Raw genomic sequence first — 21,479 nt, forward strand, 5'->3', positions numbered from 1 at the left:
GCCCTAACTTGGATATTCAGAACTTCATAGAATTTGGGCCCAATGTTGGTAATCTTAAGAAATATTCAGCTTTTAAACTAAAGTATGATAACTTTCTTGGACCAACTGCAGCCCAAATACTTTAAGAAGTGGATGTCAAGATGTCGCATCCCTTCTAGTGTCACAGCGATGTGTAGCTATAGTGTCTCAAATCGTGCATTTCAGGACAATTGTGAGAGTGAGATACACCTTTTTCAAAAAGTGTTATTTTTCTCTGCTGTTATCTATGGCCCTATGATTTTATATAAAAAATAATGTAATTGTTATTTAACATTTGTATATGGCATCTTAAATGCAACTGCTCACTAGAGTGATAATGCCATAGTACTTGCCTGCCAAAATCTGACACGGTAGTTTAGGTATGACACGACAAAACAAATAATGAATATAAGACTGAGAAGGAGGTTTACAAAAAATAAGGTTGCGATATTGCTTGTTTTGTAAAGGCATGAAACATTAGCTCTTCCTTTTTTATTTTATTTTTTAAATTTTACTTGCAAAGGCCAGTGTGGGAATGGAAATTATTGTTGGAGAGACTGCAAGAAAAGGTGGGATTAGAGGAGGATCTGAAGGAGAGGACCACAACCAAAGACACAATTACAAATCAAACACTACAATGATTTTAAGAGTCCTGCAGATTTTATGAGATCCCTGGAAAGATAAGGTCCACTTAAAATTGATACCATGAATCACACAATCTTCTTAGTAAGTATGTGGAAACTTTGCTAGTAGGTAAGTTGTTTAGAAAGCTCCACAAAAGATTGAAGGCTTGACTCTGTACACTTCCTTTAACAAAACAGTCATGGGCAATGGGAGTTTGTTTGTTTTTTTAAAAGGCCTGCAGGACTGGGCCTTATGCCATTAGGTGGTGAGCAGAGGGAAATCCTCAAGGAAGATGAACTGCACCAATGTTTGTCTCTCCATTCTTTTGGGCAGAGAGAGTCAGTTCCTAGTCTTTTTAGTGTTATATCTAATAAGAATAAAATTATTCATCAAAACAAACAAACCAACCAACACTTTCCATTAAAAAAAACAGATTAATTACCTGTAATCTGTGCCATTCACAGCAGTCCATGTATACGTTCTGTTTCCTTTGTCAATATATCTCTGGAAAGCAATTTTGATAAACAAGTATATCACTGCCCCTGGAGGCTCAGTAAATACTAGGTTTGGCTTTATTATTGAGGTGAAAGGAATGTAAAACTCAGTAACAAACAAGCTGTTGGAATTCTTTTGCTCCTTTCCTTAAAATGTGACCTGCTTTGCAATTGCATTTCTTCAACAATTTCCAGATTTAGAACAGATGTTACAGAGTCATCTGCATTCTTTAAATCTAATAAAGAATTTTAGAAGTGCTGTGTCAAGTATAGTGAGCCATAAATTTGGCCTGTCCATTTACCCTTTGTGTCTGTTTGTCAGATTACTTCTTTTTCTTGTTTATTGTTTATTTTAAATACAGGAAAGAGTCTTCCCCCATAGGAATGGCCCAGTGATCTTGTATCTAAACAAAAAAACTAGTGACAGCAGCAAAGCACTTATAAGCAACCCTATAATAACAAACCACTATGCCTGTACATACTTACATATACTAATGTCTGTGTCCGTGGGACATTATTTATCCCTGTATATACACTCTATGGCTCTGGTCTTACACCCACTTATGTATTTGCCCTTTAAAGTGAATAGGACAACTCATCTGTGTAAAGTTAAGCATGAGCATGAGCGCTTTCCTGAAGTATGAGATTAAAGTTAGCTTTTCAATTCACTTGCTTCTGGAATGAAAGATGGTACAACAGACAAGTTTAAAAGGTCCCCTGACTTCCCGTAGAAGATTTAATCATCATTAATGCACCCCGCTGGAGCAGTTTTACTCATTTTTCCACATTAAAAATTATAAGTATATGCCAGCTGTAGCATATTGCTGCTTTATAGTCAGAGACAAAGATTTATGAGGATGTCTGCAATAAAATCTGTGCAGCTGCTACATCACAACATTACTAATACTGTTCAAATGTGCTACAGTAGATGTTATTTCTGTCCCTGTGCAAAAATAAAAACACAAAAATTAACATGATTATGAAAAAAATGTGTTTTTGGTTCTATTCTGACGTTTATAAATTGAATAACTCTCTTCTCTTGTTATTTTTCAGCACAGCAGGGCAGGTGTAAACAATCTAAGAGCTATTTTGCCACAAAGAAGATGCTTGGAATAATGTGCAATGCTTTGAGATATTTTTGACTTAAGACTTATAGATGGGTGAACTTATTCAGCACAGATCTTACCCATGTTTATTGACCTAGTACTATTGATTGTCACACTGCCCACCCACTAAAAAAGAGCAGTAAACGCACCTTATCTTTCTATTGCATTTGTGACTTCATGACAGATTAAGGACACAAGGAATTTTCCTATGCCAAGATGACTATGAGTATGTAAGATTCTCACCATGTCCCTTGGAGAATGGGTAATGGAAATCATTCATTACTGGGTCTCTAGCTGTTACCTGGCCAAGGTCAGTAGTACTTCCAAGTCACTGTCATATAAGGGCTGTTCAATGAGCTGTGTAGAATGAATTGGTTGTTTCAGTCTATTTTCTAGTGGAAAGTTGTCCAGATCATAAAAGTCACTATTATATACATTTGGCATCATGTGGGCTCCTTTGTTCAGGATATCAGCAGATAGCCAAGGATTAATTGGGCATGGAAACTGAACAACTTTCAACTACTTGAAGGGGGGTTCCAAAGAAGATGAAGCTAGGCTATTCTCAGTGGTGGCAGATGATAGAACAAGGAGCCATGGTCTCAAGTTGCAGTGGGGGAGGTCTAGGTTGGATATTAGGAAAAACTATTTCACTAGGAGGGAGGTGAAGCACTGGAATGGGCTACCTAGGGAGGTGGTAGAATTTCCATCCTTAGAGGTTTTTAAGGCCTGGCTTGACAAAGCCCTGGCTGGAATGATTTAGTTGGGGTTGGTCCTGCTATTAGCAGGAGGTTGGACCAGATGACCTCCTGAAGTCTCTTCCAACTCTAATGTTCTATGATTCCCCCTAGAAGTGAGCCATACAGGCTAGTATTCTGGCATATTGACAGAACAGTGTAGGAGAGTTTGCATTGCAGCTATGCACACTGCATATGTTCTGAAAATAAATAGAGGACTTCCATTTCCAGGGATATAAATCCAGTATATTATGAAATGTAGGGTGGGAAAGAACCTCATGAGGTTCTGCCGACTTGAATACATTTATCTTAAAATTCTTTAACTTGTTCTTTCCCTATTTTGGCTTGCATTCCTTCCCCCTTGTTGCTAATATTATTTGTCTTAAGTATCTGTTCACAATTTATCTTTTTAGTAAAGATTGAAACTAAACAGACCTTGCAAAAAGAAAAGGAGTACTTGTGGCACCTTAGAGACTAACCAATTTATTTGAGCATGAGCTTTTGTGAGCTACAGCTCACTGCATTGGATGCATACCGTGGAATGCATCCGATGAAGTGAGCTGTAGCTCACGAAAGCTCATGCTCAAATAAATTGGTAAGTCTCTAAGGTGCCACAAGTACTCCTTTTCTTTTTGCAAAGACAGACTAACACGGCTGTTACTCTGAAACCTGTCATTAAACAGACATTAAACACCTCAGCCTTCTTGATGTCATCCACTATTAGCTCTCCTTCTCCACTAAGTAGAAGTCATGCACTTTCCTTCACCTTTCTCTTGCTCCTTGTTTTTAAAGGATGTATATATATATATATTTAAAGAATGTCTTTGTATTGTCTTTTATGTCCCTTGCTAGGTGTAATTAATTTTGTGCCTTAGCCTTTCTGGGTACCTCTACACTGGAATAAAAGACCCATGACACAGCCGCAGCTGGGCCAGATCAGTGGGCTCGAGCTGTGGGGCTAAAAATTGCTGTAGAGACATTCAGGCTCAGACTGAAGCCTGGGTTGTGGGACCTTCCACACTAACGGGGTCCCAGAGTTCAGGATCCAGTCTGAATACAAACATCTACACAGTAATTTTACAGCCCCACAACACAAGTCAGCTGACCCAGACCACCGCGGGTGTTTAATTGTTGTGTAGATGTACCTTCCGATTTTGTCCCTACATGCTTGTGCTATTCTTTCATCCAGGTTTCCATTTTTTGTAGGGTTTCTTTTTGATTTTAAGTTCATTAAAGAGCTCCTGATGGATCAGATCAGATTAGAACAGAGTTCTGCACTCTGCCAGGACTCTCACATGTTGTGGGATAGACAATGGGTACCTCAGACATTAATGGAGGGGGGATTTTATTATTATAGTTGCCATGGATATGTGTGCAGGTAAAAGAGAACTTGGAAATATAAGACACATATGCTTAATGTTAAAGAAAAGTCTGGATTGTGCATAACATTCGAGATATTGTTGAAGATTAATTCATCATGTGTAAACATGACTCTCTTATCATGCCAAAGTAATAGAAGGAGTAAGTGCTGGTCCTACAAGGGAGACTGATTTAAATACAGGTCCTCAGGTTTTTCAGGTTTTCAAGAATTTACGGAAGGAAAACAAACACAACATGCCCATTTGCATCATTTTCTGTCTTTCCCTCATTTTATAAAATGGTCATCCTCATGAAAAAGTCTTGCAGCTGCTCATATTGCATTATTATTGCAGATTCCCCTTCCTTAGAAGTATTTAAGGTCAGGCTTGACAAAGCCCTGGCTGGGATGATTTAGTTGGGATTGGTCCTGCTCTGGGCAGGGGGGACCTCCAGAGGTCCCTTCCAACCCTGATATTCTATGATTCTATGATTCTTTTATTAAAAATAAAATAATCTAAATGCGATGAGAGTGAGAATGCTATGATTAACAACATAATTTTATAGTGACATACATACTTCACAGGCAAATGAAATAAATGGGACCTACCTCTGACCTCACACCAGTTTAATTAGTGTTGTGAGGTGTCTAGTTTTCGACCAGAATTCCACAGTCGAAAAGGGACACTGGCCGCTCCGGTCAGCACTGCTTATTGGGCTGTTAAAAGTCTGGTCGGCATCGCAGTGGGGCTAAGCCTGGCAGACTCCCTGCGTACCCTGGCTCCGTGTGGCTCCCGGAAGCGGCGGCATGTCCCTGTGGTTCCTGAGCGCACGGGCAGCCCGGAAGGCTCCACACACTGCCCCCAGCCCGAGCCTTGGCTCCGCAGCTCCCATTGGCCAGGAACCGTGGGCAATGGGAGCTGCGAGTGTGGCCTGTGGGCTTGGGCAGCACATAGATCCGCCTGGCCCCGCCTCCACCTAGGGGCCGCAGGGCATGCCAGCTGCTTCCGGGAGTCACCTAAGGTAAGTGCTGCCTGGAACCCACACCCAAACACCCTTCTATGCCCCAACCCTCTGCCCCAGCCCTGAGCCCCCTCCTGCACACTAACTCTCTCCCAGAGCCCACACCCCGTCCTGCACTCCGAACCCCTCGGTCCCACCCTCCAGCCGTGAACATCCCTCTGCACCGCAAAACCCTCATCCCCGACCCCATCCCAGAGCTCACACCCCTAGCTGGCGCCATCACCCTTCCTGCACCCAAACCCCCTGCCCCATCCCAGAACCTGCTCCCACACTCTGAACCCCCCACTTCTGTCCCCACCCCAGAGCCTGTACCCCGAGCCAGTGCCCTCACCCCCTTCCACAACCCAACCCCTTGCCCCAGCCCGGTGAAAATGAGCGAGTGAATGAGGGTGGGGGGAGAATGAGGGGGGATGCAGTGAGCAGGGGTGGGGCTTTAGAGAAGGGGCAGGGCAGAGGCAGGGAAAGGGTGTTTAGTTTTCTGCAATCAGAAAGCTGGGAAGCGTAAGTTTAACTCAATTGACTTCAGTGGGGTCACTCCGGCATTACACCAATGTAAGAGTAGGCTCAGGCCCAAATTCTCTTACCCATTTCAGTACAGACACAAAGCAAGAGTTGGAGGCAGTCAAAATGTAGGCTGTTGGTGGGGGAAGGGCAACAAGCGTTACAGCACAAGGGATGCTGCAATCCGTGATGCATACATATGAACAATTCCATTTGCTACTTTATGGTTTGTTTATATTTATAAGTATACATTATGATTTATGTCCTTTTTTGTTTTTTTTTAAAGATATATATTTCCTATGCAATTTTTACATCTCCCCTCACCTCTGAGGCCACAATAGGTCGATTCAAGCCTCTTCAAGCTGCTCCTACTCTTTACAATACAACCCCAAAGAGCTGTTGTGGCAGGTCGGAATCAACAAAGTGCCGCCCAATCTGGTTGTCACTCCTCCCCTTGATATACACCCTGCCCCGGTGCCTTAAGGGATGTGGCACAGACATATGGCAGACCTACACCATCTATGGATTCCCCCATTACTGAGGGTTGCCAGCTCATTCAGCTTTAAAGCAGCTTTGTGTTACTGCAAAAGCTTGTTAGGGTTGAGGACCAAACTTTCTAGGTCTAACTTCTTCGGAAAATAAAATTTAACAACCAAGACAGGATGTTTAGAAACCCACTTTATCCCATAAGCACACTAAGATACAAAGTAAAATTTAATCTATACTATCACTGTAACTGTTTGGAAGATTCCTTTGCTTACTGTAATGAATCCTAATCTAGGAACTGTAAATTGTATAATCATTCCCCCCCCCGCCACGTTCTTCATATCGAACCAGAATATAATGCCTTACAAAGCAACACATTCCTATACCATTTAAGACTTTTGTTAAGGGATTCATGTAAAGAATTATGACAATGCTCTGCTAAATCCTTGACAACAGAATTCAGGGTCTTATTAACACTTGTATGATTATGAAGCACCAAAGAAAGAGAGAAACAAAACACCCTTGTTCTTAAGAAATGTGTGCTTTCCCTTAGTACAAGCCAGGAAGGTTGGCAACTCTGGGGAGGGGGGGAAGGAAAATATTTGTACAGGAATAATCCAGGAGGCTATTATAGAACACTGGAAAAGTAGAATGTTAGCTTTTAAATATAAAAGACAGGACAAAATAGAGTTTCTTGTCATCATTTTGCAGTGTTCTGTTCTGAAAGTAGGACAGCCTGTGTTCCAGTCTTACCTCATCTTGAGACTTGACCAATGTTTTAAATGTTCTTTCCCCACTTTCTCCATCTATCATTTTTTTCCGAATCTATATACAAGAAGGTGAAGAAAAAACAAAACCAGAAAAAAACAAACAAAAAAATAAAAAAGCAAGAAGGAGGTAGGGGGAAGAGACAAAAGGAAAATCAAAATCTAGGCGTGACATACAACATGATTAATGTTTTCCAAGATCTTTTGCATCTTATGAGCAATCCTATCATATTGACACATTTGAAAATAACAGCCCGTACACGCCTACTTATCGTACCCCTACGAAAGAGAGCCCAACCCTGTAATTGATACTTTTGTGGAGCAATCTTATTGACACTAGTAAGACTCCTCATGATGGTAAGGACTCTACTTGTATGAGTAACGGTTGCATGACTAAGCTCAGTGAGCCATGAGTATTAATTCCTGCACTCTTTGCAAACCCAGAACTCCCAGTGAAGTCAATGGGGATTTTCGGTGCAGAACTAATGCAGATTGCCTAATAACTGTAGTTATTCTCATGATAGCTAATTGAAAGTCAGCTGTAGTGTGTCTTAAAATGGATATGTACAAACTTTTTGTTTCAGTCTGTGTGGATTAACCCTCCCCAAGTTTTACTTTGAGTTTTGGGTTCAATGCAGTACTCAATTGGAACCACCAACTTTCAGCTGGCATTATACTGAAACCTGAATTGCACTGTTTTGAATGGTTCTACCATTCATGATGGCACTTCCCATTATATAGAGAGAATAATGGGGAATCTTAATCTTAAAACTATAATCTTTCAAATGACAGGGTTTTTTTAAATGTGCCAGGTGTATAAGAGAAGAAAATACATAGATTCAAAATAAATTTCAGAAACCGTTCACTAAACCTGCATTTCTCTTCAGACAAAAATCACACTTTGTCAGAGCAATGAAAATCTGAAGTCCTCTGTCATTTAGAAGAACAAGAGGTTAAGGAAATTGGAGGAATCTGCACCAGTTATTATATTTCAGCTATTACCCAGAACAGTGAAAAATATATACATCAAAGCAGGCACTACATTACTGGTGCATCTTACCTCAACTTTAATATCGTTTTCTAGCTCAGCATCCAGAAAATCCAGTGTAACAGGCTCCTGAGATTTAGGGTTCTGAAGCAGAAGATATTAAACAAATCAAATAACAAAGATCTCTCACTTGATGTTATGAATAGGTTACTGAAATCATTCAAACCCTCCCTGAGATCAAAAAAGACTGTTTAAATAGGATTACTTACCATTCTATCTTTTAATCAGATATAGCATAGTGGATTGCTAGCAGTGCTAGTTCACTTAAAACGGATTTTAAAAAGACAGAGGTAATCAGGTGAGTGATAATTGGATTAACTCTAAAAACTAGTGCTTGCCTATGGTCCGGTCATACACAGTGTTAATGGCTGAAGGCTGCTTCCTCTGCTGTTGGTTAGTCACAAATTGTAAGCATGATAACGGGGTGACCTGTCAGGAAGGAGTCATTCCTTAACTTTCCTACCACCAAAAAGAAAGGGGAGACAAGCAGTGAGAAAATTTTCTGGGCGACTAGTAATATCAACACCTGCACTCTTCTACAGAAGACTAGTGGCAATGGCATGAATCCGTTGTGGGTGGAGATGAAAGGGAGAGCAAGTACAAGACAAAGGAATGTCAAAGGGATAAGATCCAATGAAAAGAATCTCTTATGGAAACGTGTTCATGGAACATATAGTTGCCTCAAACAAAAAGTCTGTTTGTAATAAATGAAGCTTTGATAAAGCAAGGCAGTTAGGACATGTAAAACTTTAATCACACAATCAGTCCTACTGACTTCAATGTACTTCAGTACCTTGCTGAATCAGGATCTAAACAAGCAAAGAACTAAAACGGAAATTGTTGTGACCTGCAGAAACATGTCTTCCATATCTCACGTTCTGTATACCAGTGTTTTTCAAAGTTTGGGTCGTGACCCAGTACTGGGTCGCAGCATATAAAGCACTGGGTCACCTTGCTCAGCGACCCAGCGGCTCTGGACAGCACTGGCGACTGGGACGTTAAAAGTCCCACTGGCAGTGCTGCCTGGCCAATGGGACCTGTGTGTATGTGTGTGAGTGTGTGTGTGTGTGTGCCTGTGGGCGAGAGCTGCGCCGAGCTGCTTGTGCACTTCCGCCTAGGAGCTGGACCTGCTGCTGGCCGCTGCCAGGGCACAGCATGGTCTGCGGTGCCAGGACAGACGGGAAGCCTGCCTCTGCACCCTGGCTGCGCCGCTGACTGGGAGCTGCTAGAGGTAAGTCCATGCCCCAGCTCTGCACCCCAATCCCCTGCCCCGGCCCTGAGCCCCCACAAAACACAAAGCCCCCTCCTGCACCCCAAACCCCTCATCCCTGGCCCCACCCCAGAGCCTGCACCCCCAACCCAGAGCCGTGACCCCCTCCCACACCCCAACCCCCAGACCCAACCCTGAGCCCCCCCAAACCCAGAGCCCCTCATTCCCAGCCCCACCCTCCAGCCCTCACCCCCGCACACCAACCCTCTGCCCCAGCCCTGAGCCCCCCCCACACACCAAACCCCTCATCCCCAGCTCCGTTGGGTCGCGGGCATAAAGAATTTTCTTCAACTGAGTCCCCAGAAAAAAGTTTCAAAACCACTGCTGTATTCTACTTCAATAGTGGTGCATAAGTGTCCTTTAAACAGAAGGTCACTGCGTTGTACTGAAACCCTTTGCTTCAGCAGCACTTAGCGAATTTTCCACTGGATTTTTTTTTTAAACACAGAATTGACACAATAAAGGGAATTGCTAAAGGGAGTTGTGAGTGCAGAGTGGATTCTGACAGAAAATCAGTCACGCTGCAGCCAATGTGCTTCACATATGTGATTCACAGATCACAAAGGTGACTTCATTCTAACTGAGGTTCAAGATCTTCTTTTTCCGCCTCATAATCTTGAATGCATTTATCCTCAAGACACCCCTCTGAGGTAGGGAAGTACTATTATCCCCATTTCACAGATGGAAACTGAGGCATAGAGAGGTCAAGTAACTTTCCAAAGAGGAAGTCTTTGGAAAAATAGAGAATTAAAACCAGGTTTCTCAAGTCCCAGGCTACTATCCTAGCCACTGGACCATCCTTGATGCACATGTGTGAAGTTAAGTGTGACTATATATGTTTGCTGGATTAAGGCTCTATGTAGGATTGTTACTGTACCAAGTGGTTCAGTGGGCACGGGGGGCATTGGCTGAACAAATCACAAGCCCTTAACAGCTATAATTTTACAACCATCTGTTCCTAACTATCCCTAGTCCTGGAGTAAAAGCTCCCAGCAAAATCCTGGTTACTCAAAAGTTATGTAAGGCACACATGTAGTTTAGGCTTTTAAGTAAAAGGATTATGGGGTATATTTTTTAAACCCTGCAAACATGATACTATGGATTGATTTAGTACAGAAGAGGAACCAGGTCACCAATGTATTTTGTTTTTATTCGCTGGAAGAAAATGTGCTTTGTGTAAATGGGACATTACCTATAAAATGGGACTTCAAGGCCCAGCTTAGCTCAGTGGTTTGAGCATTGGCCTGCTAAACCCAGAGTTGTGAGTTTAATTCTTGAGGGGGCCATTTAGGGATCTGGGGCAAAAATTGGGGATTGGTCCTGCTTTGAGCAGGGGGTTGGACTAGATGATCTCCTGAGGTCCCTTCCAACCCTGAGATTCGATGACATCATTCCTTGTGATGTAATTAGCTAAGCAAAATTTATTATTGCTTGGTATATGCTAAGCTCTAATTTATTAGGGAGATAAATCAAAGGGACAGAGGCATCTTCTTCCAGGTGCCATAGGATCAACCGTGCTAATTTATTTTTATAATAAGTCTAAAATGTCTTCTTTCAAAGCAGCAAAGAGTCCTGTGGCACCTTATAGACTAACAGACGTATTGGAGCATAAGCTTTTGTGGGTGAATACCTACTTCGTCGGATGCATGGAGTGGAAATTTCCAGAGGCAGGTATAAATATGCGAGCAAGAATCAGGCTAGGGATAACAAGGTTAGTTCAATCAGGGAGGATGAGGCCCTCTTCTAGCAGCTGAGGTGTGAACACCAAGGGAGGAGAAACTGCTTTTGAGAATGCTTGGTGAAGATCTTGTAGGTGTTGGACTCTCTCTGAGGGGTTGGAGCAAACGTGGTTGTACCTCAGCGCTTGGATGTATACAATGGATTGTGTGATGTGTCCAGGATGGAAGCTGGAGGCGTGAAGGTAGGCATAGTGGTCGATGGGTTTTCGGTATAGGGTGGTGTTAACATGACCGTCACTTATTTGCACTGTGGTGACTAGGAAGTGGACCTGCCATGTAGATTGGTCCACGCTGAGGTTGATAGTGGGGTGGAAGCTATTGAAATCATGGTGGAATTCTTCCAGGGTTTCCTTCCTATGGGTCCAGATGATGAAGACGTTATCAATGTAGCGTAGGCAGAGAAGGAGTGTGATTGGCGAGAGCTGAGGAAGCGTTGTTCCAGGTCAGCCATAAAAATGTTGGCATATTGTGGGGCCATGCGGGTGCCCATAGCGATGCCACTGGTCTGGAGGTCTATATTGTCACCAAATTTGAAATAATTGTGCGTGAGGATAAAGTCACAGAGCTCAGCAACCAGCTGTGTTGTGGCATCATCAGGGATACTGTTCTTGACAGCTTGTATTCCATCTGTGTGCGGGATGTTTGTGTAGAGAGCCACTACATCCATGGTGGCTAGGATGGTGTTTTCTGGAAGACCACCAATGCACTGTAGTTTTCTCAGGAAATCAGTGGTGTCACAGAGATAGCTGGGAGTGCTGATGGCATAAGGTCTGAGTAGAGAGTCCACATATCTGGACAGTCCTTCAGTGAGAGTGCCAATGCCCGAGGTGATGGCGCGTCCAGGATTTCCAGGTTTGTGGATCTTGGATAGTAAATAGAATAACCCCGGTCAGGGCTCTACGGGTATGTTGATTTGTTCCTGTGTTAGTGTAGGGAGTGTCCTGAGTAGATGGTGCAGGTTCTTAGTGTATTCCTCAGTGGGATCTGAGGAAAGTGGCCTGTAGAATACTTTCAAGATAACACTGAACAGCACACTGATACACAGTTACCCTCGCACCAACAGCACAAGAAGAAGAACTCCACATGGACTCCCCCTGAGGGTCGAAATGACAGTCTGGACCTATACATGGGAGGGTTCCACCAATGTGCACAAGCAGAAATTGTGGAAAAACAACATCACTTGGTTCATAACCTAAGTTGTGCAGAACGCAATGCCATCCACAGCCTCAGAAACAACCCTGACATTATAATCAAAGAGGCTGATAAAGCAGGTGCTGTTGTCATCATGAACAAGTCTGACTACCAAAAGGAGGCTGCCAGACAATTCTCCAATACCAAATTCTACAGGCCACTTTCCTCAGATCCCACTGAGGAATACACTAAGACCGCTATGCCTACCTTCATGCCTCCAGCTTCCATCCCGGATACACCACACAATCCATTGTCTACAGCCAAGTGCTGAGTTACAACCGCATTTGCTCCAACCCCTCAAAGAGAGTCCAACACTTACAAGATTTTCACAAAGCATTCTCAAAACTACGATACCCACACGAGGAAATAAGAAAACAGATCAACAGAGCCAGACGTGTACCCAGAATCCTCCTGCTGCAAGACAAACCCAAGAAAGAAACCAACAGAACTCCATTGGCCATCACATACAGTCCTCAGCTAAAACCTCTCCAACGCATCATCAGTGATCTACAACCCATCCTGGACAGTGGTCCCTCACTTTCACAGGCCTTGGGAGGCAGGCCAGTCCTCGCCCACAGACAACCCGCCAACCTGAAGCATATTCTCACCAGCAACTACACACCGCACCATAGTAACTCTAACTCAGGAACCAATTCATGCAACAAACCTCGATGCCAACTCTGCCCACATATCTACACCAGAGTCACCATCACAGGACCTAACCAGATCAGCCACACCATCACTGGTTCATTCACCTGCATGTCCACCAATTTAATATATGCCATCATGTGCCAGCAATGCCCCTCTGCTGTGTATATTGGCCAAATTGGACAGTCCCTATGTAAAAGGATAAATGGACACAAATCAGATATCAGGAATGGCAATATACAAAATCCTGTAGGAGAACACTTCAACCGCCCTGGACACACAATAGCAGATTTAAAGGTAGCCATCCTGCAGCAAAAAAACTTCAGGACCAGACTTCAAAGAGAAACTGCTGAGCTCCAGTTCATTTGCAAATTTGACACCATCAGCTCAGGATTAAACAAAGACTGAATGGCTAGCCAACTGCAAAAGCAGTTTCTCCTCCCTTGGTGTTCACACCTAAACTGCTAGAAGAGGGCCTCATCCTCCCTGATTGAACTAACCTCATTATCCCTAGCCTGATTCTTGCTTACATATTTATACCTGCCTCTGGAAATTTCCACTCCATGCATCCGACGAAGTGGGTATTCACCCACGAAAGCTTATGCTCCAATACGTCTGTTAATTTATAAGGTGCCACAGGACTCTTTGCTGCTTTTTCAGATCCAGACTAACATAGCTAACCCTCTGATACTTTCTTTCAGACCGATGGTCATATCCTTTTTTTATCCTAACAAACAAAAGTTCTCAAGATGTAGCCCTCACATTTTGGCAGCAGCTAATTTATAGTAGCGGGACAAAAATTAGACTTTCTGCACATTTACATGGCCATTATACAGCATATGAATATTTTACTAAATAGTGCACGTATGAATCTCCTCCTCCTGATGCCAGTTTCTCTCAATTGATTTCAATGTAGCTAGTCCCAATTTACATTGGTATGAGTGGAGAATCATGTCCTATATGTCTTGTTAGGAAATGTATTCATCTAAATGATTTTGGAGTACTGGGGGCCAATAGCCCAGCTCTCTGTCATATGAGTGCTATAGTTCAATGTAATTCACATGGATATAAAAGATTGTAAGATCAGTCCCTAACATTCTTGAGAAACAAAGGTGCAAGTTATTGGGTGGATGGTGTTTTCATTCTTTCAGTAAGTAAAAGTTACTCTCTTGTAAGAGAAGAAGAAGAAATTTTATATTTCAAATGAAAGTATACGTTGGACAGTTTTGAACAAAGGACTCTAGGCTAAATACAGGCAATTAACCACTAAATGTGTATTTATAATTGCACAGGAATTGCCTGCTCTTATTCATCTAGAACATATACAATTAATCAGCTTTAATACAGCATCAATAAAATACATATCACAATTCATTACAAGTTTATCTTTTGCTATTCATCAACTTTTTTCCAACAAAATCACACCCAACAACAAATAGCAAAAGGCTAAAATGCAAAAGCAAATAAAAAATATTTCCTTACATGCAATGGATAATGAATAGCACGATCAAACCCAAACAGCATGCATGGAGGCATTGCCATGGCAGAAGTGGCATTGTGAAGTTTGTATCCCATTCCAATACACAAAAGGACAGAGAAGAAAAGAAAATGGTAAAAAATAAAAAAAGCCATCACATCAAATTAACATCAGCTTTTTCTTTCAAATGATAACCTGAGCTAGTCTTAGTTAAGGAGGCCCAGAGGTTAGATGACTGATTTAAAACACAAACAAATAGTGAAATTCATGCAACAAAAATATGCATTAAATGCATCTTGCTGTTTGGTTTAGGGTCTCAAAGTATTTGACTCATTTGTACTTTATCTATCCCAGCATCCTTATGAAGTACATACTATTGTCCACATCGTACAGATGAGGAAACTGAAGTGAGTGAACATAGATCCTGAGACTTGCCAAAGGTCACAAAGGAAATCTGTAGCAGAGACTGAAATAGCAATATTAACTCGTAGTCCAATAGCTTAACTGTGGGGTTTTTTTTTTCTGAACAATGTGTTTTATTTCTCAGGTATTTGGGCTCCATAACTTTTCCCTTCCTCTAGGTTGTCATTTGCTTGGTTATTTTTTTGCGTACGTACGTACGTGCATGTGTGTGTGTGTGTGTGTGTGTGTGAAGAAACAAACTTTCCATAAAGTTTGTTCTTCTATTTACCCATTCAGACATGCACACAAACAGACTAAATAAGCACAACTATACTAATATGACCATACAAGAGCACGACTTAACAAAACGAAACAGAAGTACATCACCAGAAGTGAAGCATGCAAACAAGATTAGTGCAAATCTACTTTCAGCCTGGGCAAAGAAGAGCAAGGAAATGTTATTTTTGTGAAAGAAAGAAAGAAAGAAAGAAAGAAAGAAAGAAAGAAAGAAAGAAAGAAAGAAAGAAAGAAAGAAAGAAAGAAAGAACTGGTGCAGCAACATAAAAGTAAGTTCATTAAACTGTCATCATTGTGTGCTTTGAAAGGATTTTGAGAGCAGACCTATATCTTACATATTCTTAGAATATGGCATCTCTCTTCCTTACTTTGAATTACAAGAGTCTAGATTTTACCCTGTCCCTGAAAAGGTAAAACCTGAAGATGTGGACTGTCAGATTCTTTTATATTTATTAAGCTAATCCATGATCAGGCTAAATTTGGAATTGTGGGTAAAATCATGGCCCTAATGAAGTAAATGGGAGTTATGTCACTGACTTGAATGAAGTCAGGATTTCACACTGTTTCAGTGCTAGTTAATTAATCTTTGTCTTCTTTACATAAGATGCTAACTTCATATACTAAAATATGTAACACCCTAAGATGGACTCCCATATGCATAGGATATTAACATTATATACTGTATTTAATTTTTTGGAATGCTATTTATATCGTTAAACCATTCTTTTTTTAGATTTCACTGTTTTCAGTATGTGTTTTGTACACAAGGACTTTTATCATAGTTCAAATTGCATGACCTGTCACTTATTTTCTTTCTGTGCTTAGTGAGATGGCTTCTAGCCATAGATGTAGTTATGCTGGTTGAGTGACAGAAAACATATGCACCACTTTTTGACTTCCACATAGAAAGCTACACAAATCACCAAGATGCCATGAGGGTGTTATGATACAGCACACACTGTACGATAAAACGTGGCAATAATTTCACAAAGAATGATGCAGAATCTTCCCCTGGCTTTCAGGTTTATGAAAACAAATCTAGCATAAGCAGTCTCCTTTTTCAAACTGCAAATTCATTTCCAAGTCAGAAGAATAATGTTTACAGCACAGCTCTAATTAGCAGCTATTAGTAATGCATCATAATTTAAAGGAACATATTCAGGTACCATCGTCAATAATCGTTTAACAAAGAAGGATGCAAACATCATGCTTTGGAAGCTGTTTGTCAAAGTAAACAGTTCCCTAGTTAGGTCCCTCCTAATAAGCAGAGCAGAAGCTTTCTAAATCTAATCTCCAGCTCTATGCATTTTAATACACTAATGATCACCTCCGTCCACAGTTACCTGGGCATTGGGTCTCCTTTTTCTCACATTAACTTTTGGTATGCCCACACCAATATGCTGAAGTAACAGAAAAGCAGTAATTTATACCTTCATGCCATTAACACACAGTTAATTATTTATGGTCTATACTCTACCCTCAAGATCTACTCTTCTCCAGTGTGCATTTTCCTGGAATCACAAGACTAAGCTCATTTTGACAAAGTAGTTTCAGAGTTCTGAGTTCTCTGTTAGCGTCACATGTCTCAAGCTGGGCAAACAAACAACAAACAGTGGTAAAGCAGGTGAATTAAATTAATTGAGAGCTTTACATCTACATAACCAGCACATTCTACCAGAGTTTTAATAGATCACAGAAAAGCACATTCCTTCTCACTCATCACAACATTTGCTCCTAAAAAAAAACACCTACCCTTTTGTTTTTCTTTTAAAAAGAAAACCAACATATATATAGTATGAAGTGCATGAAGTACATAGGACCTTATTCAAAGTCTACTGAAGTCAATGGGAGTCTTATTCATAGAAAGGCTAGGATCAGGACCTTAATGAACAGTGGGGTAAAGTACGTTGATATCAACAGTAGAGCCAGGGGTTCATCCATTTTCTATTTCAGAATTTGTATCCTATTAAGACTGAACACGTTGAGAGAAGTTTATTCCAGTGTAACTCCACTGACTTCCCTGATTAGATCTATCCATTGGGATAACTGATTCTGGCTCATGACAATTAATATATATATATAAAATTGACATTGAAGTGTAAATTAATATTTATAAATTGATCATCCCTCATTTAAAAGTTCATGTAAATGAGATTAGAATTGAACTCGTATTTTGTTAAAAATATGATTTTGTCGATTGTGTAACATAAATGATGGTGTTTTCTCAAGAACATCAGAATAAAAACCTTACAAGTTCCTAGTAAATGGTGGGGTTGTTGATTTGTGAGTTGTTACTGTAAGGCAATATTACAAAATGTTAATTATGTTGAACCAGTTTTGATTTCAGGTTACAGATTGTAGGAAGGAAAGCAAAAGGCATTCAGAAGAAGGAACTAATGACACTCCAGCACACCCTCACCTCTTCAAAAGTAAATGAGTAGGTATGTTTTGGTATAATCTATTGAACAATTTCTGGCAAAGAGGTTTAAGACGTTGTTCGTTAGTATATTAAGTGCAATCAGAAAATTCAACTAAAAATTAATATAGTGTGTTAAGAGAAGATGAGGAGTTTTATAGCTGTCTTTGTAGTGTACCTTAGTGTGAGACGGCAGTTCTTGTATCAGTCTGAATTGCATGCACCACCCCAAACAAACTGGCAGTAATAAAGTCTAGTCTGTATAACTGTTAATAATAATAATAATAATACGTAAATGAAAGCATGCTTAATACTCAGTTCTTACATTCTGCAGAGGACATAAAAACACAATATATCATTTATGAAATAATACATTTTTAAGAACATTCTGAAACAGCCATTGGAGAAGTACTCGGGGGACATCTCTACTCATCTTCACTGGACTTCAGAACCCCCTTTAATTAAAAAAAATCCATACTACTACTACTATGTGGTACTGAAGTACATTTTGAAAATAAATCCACATGTGAAAATAAATGAGGGTTTCCAAGAAAACCAATCTTAAAGTCATGAGATTAAGTGAGTTTTGGTGAATATGATATTATTTAAAAAGGCAGTACAAGAAATTACTCTTAAAGTGCTGGAATGGTAATAAAAATCTTGGTTATATAATACATCATGGTTCTTTGCTTTTTATACTTTTTAATTCCCTTCTTAAGAACAGTTTCTGTCACCCTATCATTTCATCAGGATGCATTCATACATTTATGAGCCTAAACTCATAGGGAAAACCTGGAAGCCTGCATCCTAGCAAACACATGGTCTAATCCTGCTGGGTGCTGGCAGACATCAATGGAATATGAAATGAGTACTCAGTACCAAGCAAGACTGGCCCCCAAATCACAGTAATGCATCATTTTGTTTGACTCTTTATAAAGGGGCTCATATCAGTTGCATAAAAGGCGAGGAACAACAATAGACACTTGCCCCAACCATTTTGTTCTTAGGAGACCTCTAATAACCTTTAATGAAAACAAAATCACCCAGTAATGGAGCAATTAATATAAGTCATCAGTGTAATTACTATTTCTCTGAAAACTATTCAACACGTTAATTCATCAAGTGAAAGCTGACTAAGGGAGTCCTTTATACTTCATCAAAAGCCTAATGCACTTATCCATTAAACTGAAGTGCATGCAATTTATTAAACCAATAATCCAACTTTTCCTTTTCTTTCCTCTTTAAAGAAGAACTTTTACACTATTTCCAGTTTGAAAATGAAGAAAACATAGACAAAAAAGCAATAGTTTTATAAATCTATTTTATTTTATCAGACAATATTTCTGTATCTTCCCCTTGCTATCATTAGATATTATTATGTTTAAATTATGATCTTTCCTTCCAAGATCAATTTCCCTTTCTGTTAGACTTCATAAGTACTTCAAAATTTTGTGTTTATTACATCACATGGAAATTTCTCAGATGACAAATTTAGAGTGATGACTATACTGCAGGATAAAATGAACCACTAAAAACCACAGATAAAGTCACCATCCATCCTTGGTCCTTCTTCCCCCACCCCCGGGCTAAGTAAAATACCTGGAAAAGTTTAAAGGGGTTCTAAAAGCCATGGCTCTATCTGCAGCAGGATTCCACTGGTGCAGGAACTGAGGAAGACAGCTATAAGGAGGACTTCCAAGGATGACCTTGCAAGCCCTGCCATAGATGATGTCACAGGGGAGAAGTATATGGAGGGAAAGACTGCAGAGATTACAGGCAGTCCTATAGCCTGTGGGCAGCTGGGGATTGTTCCCCTGGGCTAAATTATGCAGGGAGCTGAGGAGCAGTACAGGATGAGAAGGCTGTAAAGGTGGCATAGAATCACTTTAGCCCCCACTTCCTGCTGCACGGAGAGTTCTGCATTAGCAGAATCATAAGCAGTGCTAATAATGTTAATAGCAACTTTTAATATTAATAGCTGAAAAATCTAAAATCTAATATGCTTTTCACTATTTATCTTGGTTGATTTTACCCCCTTTCCTTTCACACATTTCTCTGGACTGGTCATTTTTACATTTATTTCTTTAGTTTCTATTTAATTTGACTTGCAATTTCTTGCGCACTAGTACAATGCTGCAGTATTTGTGTTGCAGACACTCTGGGAGGAATGTTTATTGAAAAATGTTTCTAGTGAAAATAATACAAAACCCATTGAAATATTTCTATTGGATTAGGCCACCTGACCGTGTCTCTTAAAACAGATGAGAAGATGGACTAAGATGGGGCAAAACCATGTTGAAACACAAATTAAAGCTCTGATCCAACAAATAATTATACACTATATAATTTTACTAATGTGAAAAGTCTGATTAAGTCTATGAGGCTACTTACATGAGTAAACCTTTGTAGTACGTAAATATTTGCAAGATTGGGGTCATAATTAGCAGAGCTGAGCACAAACCAAAACCTTTGATTTGAACATCTCCAAACTTTGAGAAAGTTGCATCGGGATTAGAGTTAGATCTAAATCTAAACTCCACATAGCTGACTATCTCTCTATAGTGGGCCAAAACAAACCCTAGCAGTTAATAACCTTTGGACAAATTCTCAATCAGATCTCAACTCTAGTAATTAGGAAATGTGCAAGGAAAATATGAAAAAGCAAGCATAATGGTATTGCTATTTGTCTTTGATTTGCATGTCTGAAAGTTTTCCTCAGTACAAAAGTTCTTCTTTAAACTAAATCTACGGCAGCTAGGAAGAATAAATAAAATAAAATAAACATTTTCAAAAATAAACTCTTAAGGGTTCTTCTATTCCTGAGGTCACCTTGTAACAATCTTTCCCCGCCCCCCAAAAGAAGATACACTTCAGAATCAGTTTTAGTTGCTGTTATAACAAGCAATTCATTATTATTAAAATTATTATATTATTAATGTAACAAATGATATGCTTGACAATAATGATGTAAGAGTGGAATGTTTGATTTTCATTTTTCATCAAGGTCCAAATCCCAGTAAGATCAGTGGGTATCTATTGACTAAAGTGGGTTTTGGATCAACCCCCAAATCAGGATATTTACCATTGCTGTATAGCACCTTAATCAGCACTTACAGTGCGCTTCTCTTATGTCTGATAAGAATCCCAGAGCTACAGTGATATAAAATAGAAGATTTTTCATACCTTTGGTTGAAGATCTGGATGAAGTAACACATAACCATTAGGGTCAATAGCAAAATAGTAACCATTTGGGCACAGCTGAAAAAAAAAAGAAACAATATGCACTGTTATTAGACTTAGTCTAATGAAAAAGATTTCGTTATGGCCTTCTAATAATATTCAGAATGTGGAAAATACATAGCTTAAGGCAAAGCTAAAGTATCTGGGGGGTGTGTGTGCTAACCAGATATCAGCCTCGCCTACCATATAAGAAAGTTTTAAAAAAATCTTGTATTTATATGGGTTTTGTTTTCAACTATGACAAAATGTTATATAAATTAACTCTAAAATATCTCGCCCTACACACTGGATATAAATTATACCTGCAACATACAAACTGAAGAAAAGGTCACTAACTTCATAATGAAGGTACACTGTGTACAGTGTAATGAAAAGACTACATAGGTCAAACATCTGGATGACAGCACTCTCTGTGGTCTCCCCAGGGGATCTAAGGTCTGCTACTTTCAATGCTGGTAGAAGACAGGCGTATTGTGCTAGTAAGCTGCATCCTGATGACCATTTTGTGGAGCAGCACTGATACTAGCTACAGAGGAAGCAATCACCCTCTAAAGCGGTCAGAGGAAAAGAAAGCATAGGTTATAGGAGGTGTGGTGATCTTCTGACTCCCATCTAGGACATGGTTAGATGGTCTGTGAAAGT

At 40.2% G+C, this 21,479-nt stretch overlaps 1 protein-coding gene across 3 annotated transcripts in view; it reads right to left on the reverse strand.

The window, feature by feature from the left end:
• Window positions 1-21,479, reverse strand: part of CACNA2D1 (calcium voltage-gated channel auxiliary subunit alpha2delta 1) — a 681,161-nt gene that overhangs the window by 51,683 nt on the left and 607,999 nt on the right. For 2 of the 3 annotated variants that reach the window (XM_084632488.1, XM_084632489.1), the window contains 4 exons: window positions 20,781-20,855; window positions 8,170-8,241; window positions 7,096-7,167; window positions 1,085-1,146 (listed from right to left, as the gene is read on the reverse strand). In XM_084632488.1, the coding sequence (XP_084488614.1) occupies window positions 1,085-1,146; window positions 7,096-7,167; window positions 8,170-8,241; window positions 20,781-20,855 (281 nt within the window). The remainder of the gene's footprint in view (window positions 1-1,084; window positions 1,147-7,095; window positions 7,168-8,169; window positions 8,242-20,780; window positions 20,856-21,479) is intronic. The other variant, XM_084632490.1, reaches the window with a different exon arrangement.

The sequence above is a fragment of the Lepidochelys olivacea genome, assembly GCF_965140295.1.
Source record: "Lepidochelys olivacea isolate rLepOli2 genome assembly, chromosome: 1".
NCBI lineage: Eukaryota > Metazoa > Chordata > Testudines > Cheloniidae > Lepidochelys > Lepidochelys olivacea.